The sequence below is a fragment of the Propithecus coquereli genome, unplaced genomic scaffold (assembly GCF_000956105.1).
Source record: "Propithecus coquereli isolate 6110/MARCELLA unplaced genomic scaffold, Pcoq_1.0 Scaffold267, whole genome shotgun sequence".
Classification (NCBI taxonomy): Eukaryota; Metazoa; Chordata; class Mammalia; order Primates; family Indriidae; genus Propithecus; species Propithecus coquereli.
In genome coordinates this window covers 3,491,994-3,494,558 of record NW_012148252.1, presented here as the reverse complement: position 1 = coordinate 3,494,558, position 2,565 = coordinate 3,491,994, and the positions used below count along the sequence as shown (strand labels likewise).

At 39.8% G+C, this 2,565-nt stretch overlaps 1 protein-coding gene across 2 annotated transcripts; it reads right to left on the bottom strand.

Moving 5' to 3' along the window:
* Positions 1 to 326: 326 nt before the first annotated feature.
* LOC105812843 (60S acidic ribosomal protein P1-like) lies at positions 327 to 700 on the bottom strand. 2 transcript variants are annotated; one of them, XM_012647396.1, is made up of 2 exons: positions 630 to 700; positions 356 to 554 (listed from the first exon to the last, which is right to left on the bottom strand). In XM_012647396.1, exons 1-2 carry the CDS (start codon positions 698 to 700, stop codon positions 356 to 358), a joined length of 270 nt encoding a protein of 89 aa, XP_012502850.1. The 2 variants fall into 2 exon arrangements, with proteins under 2 accessions (XP_012502849.1, XP_012502850.1); XM_012647395.1 differs by having other exon boundaries at positions 327 to 700.
* Between the last annotated feature and the right edge of the window lie 1,865 nt (positions 701 to 2,565).

Sequence of the window (2,565 nt, the reverse complement as noted above, 5' to 3'; positions counted from 1 at the left end):
TTAAAGCTCCCTAGTGGTTGTAATGGGTAGCCGGGGCTGGAGCCCCTGCTTAAACGATTGGGTATAGTTCCCTCGCTGCGCAGGATGTGCTTGCTCTGCTTTAGACAAACTAAGTTACTTGTAAAGCAATTTTGCACCCTCTGCGCCCTCGCTCATGCCACACTCTCTGCCTTAAACGCTTGCTCCCTGCTTCCATCTCAGTTGGCCTAGTTCTACTTACTACTCCGCTGCCTGCTTAAGGGCTACCTCCTCTGAGAATTTCCTTATTCCCAACAGATAGGTCCTCTTCCTTTGAACCCCTGAAGATTTTTTTTTAAGAGTTCAAACTTTTTATTGAACATGTTACAGAAGAGATTTAGTCAAAAAGACCAAAGCCCATGTCATCATCAGACTCTTCAGATTCTTCTTTCTTTGCTTCCACTTTCTTCTCCTCAGCTGGGGCAGCAGCAGTGGAGGGGGCAGGACCTCCTGCTGCTGCAGCACCAGCTGCTGGAGCAGGTCCGCCAGCCCCTACATTGCAGATGAGGCCCCCGATGTTGACATTGGCCAGGGCCTTTGCAAACAAGCCAGGCCAGAAAGGTTCAACATTTACACCAGCTGCTTTTATAAGGGCATTGATGTTATCCTCCGTGACAGTCACTGCATCGTCGTGCAGAATGAGTGCCCAGTCAATGCAGGCGAGCTCGGAGACGGAGGCCATGGCGCGGGCGAGTACCAGGCTGGCGCTGCCGGGCGCGGTGCTAGTCGCCGGACGAAGTGAGGGCCTCACCCCAACGCAGCCTTAGCTTCCTCGGAAGGACCCAGCACCTTGGCGGCAGCTGAGGAAAGGCGAATCCCTGAAGATTTTTAAGATAACTTTTTGATCTTCTTTTCTTAATAGAAAATTAATACAATGATAGAAAATTCCTTTTAACTTACCAAATTAACAATAATCAAAAAGTATGATATTTCTGTGGAACAAAATGAGCACTCCCTGTATTAACCGGGGTATAAATTGGTATAATGGCATTTAAGAATAGTCTGGCAATATGTGTCAAAATACATTCCGTTTGGCCCAGCGATTACATGCCTAGGAATTTATCCTACGCGCATAACTACACGTGGGCAAAAATGCCTATAAAGGAATGCTCACTGCAGCATTATTCATAAAAGCAAAAGATGGGAAACAACTGAAATGTCTCGTTAAGAGAGGACTGGTTAAATAGATTACGACACATAACATAAAATGGAATTCTGAGCAGTCACTTTAAAAATGGGGCATTTCTATATTTGTGACAATAGAACAATTCTAAGATACATAGTTAAGTAGCAAAAAAGATCCAATATAATATTATAGAATGCTTCCATTGTGTTTTATACAAAAGAATAAATATATATCTATGCTTGCAAAGCATTGAACATCTTTGGAAGGATATACAAGCAATTATTAATCACTAATGACTCTAGGGAAGCAAATTATGGATGATAGGTCTGGGGTGGCAGAATTATAAAATTAAAAACCGTGAACCCATCACCAAATGTAAGAATGAGAACACTGCGAATACCTTTACATCTACCCAAAGTCATAGCTATCCCATTCAGAGCCTTTGTGCAAATTAGACAAAAGCTCCCCTCCTTTGGGTTGGATACAACCCGAAACCAGGGCTCATTGCTTGGCAAATAGAAGGTGGGCTGTATTACATGCCGCGCTTCTACCCTTGTGTGCTTTTAGGCTTACGTAAATGGAATTGTACTGTACATATTCACCTGTAGATTATATTTTTTACTTAACATTGTCTGTAAGATATAACAATATTGTTGCATGTCATACTTCATTTTCACTGCTATATGTTTCATTGTATGATTATGTGTTAACAGAATTAACCTTATATCTCAATATTTCAATTATAGGATATCAAAAGGTGAATGTGACTAAAAGAGAAATGAAGATCACCTGAAGATGAATAAGGGGAGTTTGGATCTTCTTTTGGTGGGAAGGTTGGTGTGCTTTCATTTGGTGAGGGCTGGTAGGAAAGAGTCAGCCGGTAAAGGAATGAGTACAATGGTAAATGTCTGGTGTTCATGAATGTCTGAATCTTTTATGTTCATTTACTTTCTCCAAGAAATTTTCTGCTCTCTAAGAAGCTTTTTCATTTTAATAATGTGAAAAATACAATAATGGTGATAATCCACGCCTATTTAAATAATGGGAGCACAAGACGTGAGCTTGTTAGAAAACAGCTAAGATATGACTGCAGTGAAGTCTACATCTTCTCACCTGGGCTTTTAGGAAATTTAAATGTCTTTGCTAGCACAGGAATGTAAATTCAGTATAGCAGGTTTTTTATTGAGATAGGAAATCTTGGGTAAAACTTTTTCTAAGTTGTCATAGTCAACTTTCAGATAATAAAAATTTAAATAACTTCTAAACTAGAAGAGACAAAGATGGAAAATGGAAACAAACAAACAAAAACTCACCATAACTTATTGAAAAGAAAGCAAGAAAGGAGAAAAAAGAAGCATAATAAAAGTAGAACAAATAGAAATTGAAAGTAGGGTGGTAGAAAACGTCTAGATATATTAATA

Bases quoted from the DNA above. Each gene is read 5' to 3' on its own strand.
- LOC105812843 (XM_012647395.1), bottom strand. From the start codon at position 700: ATGGCCTCCGTCTCCGAGCTCGCCTGCATTGACTGGGCACTCATTCTG.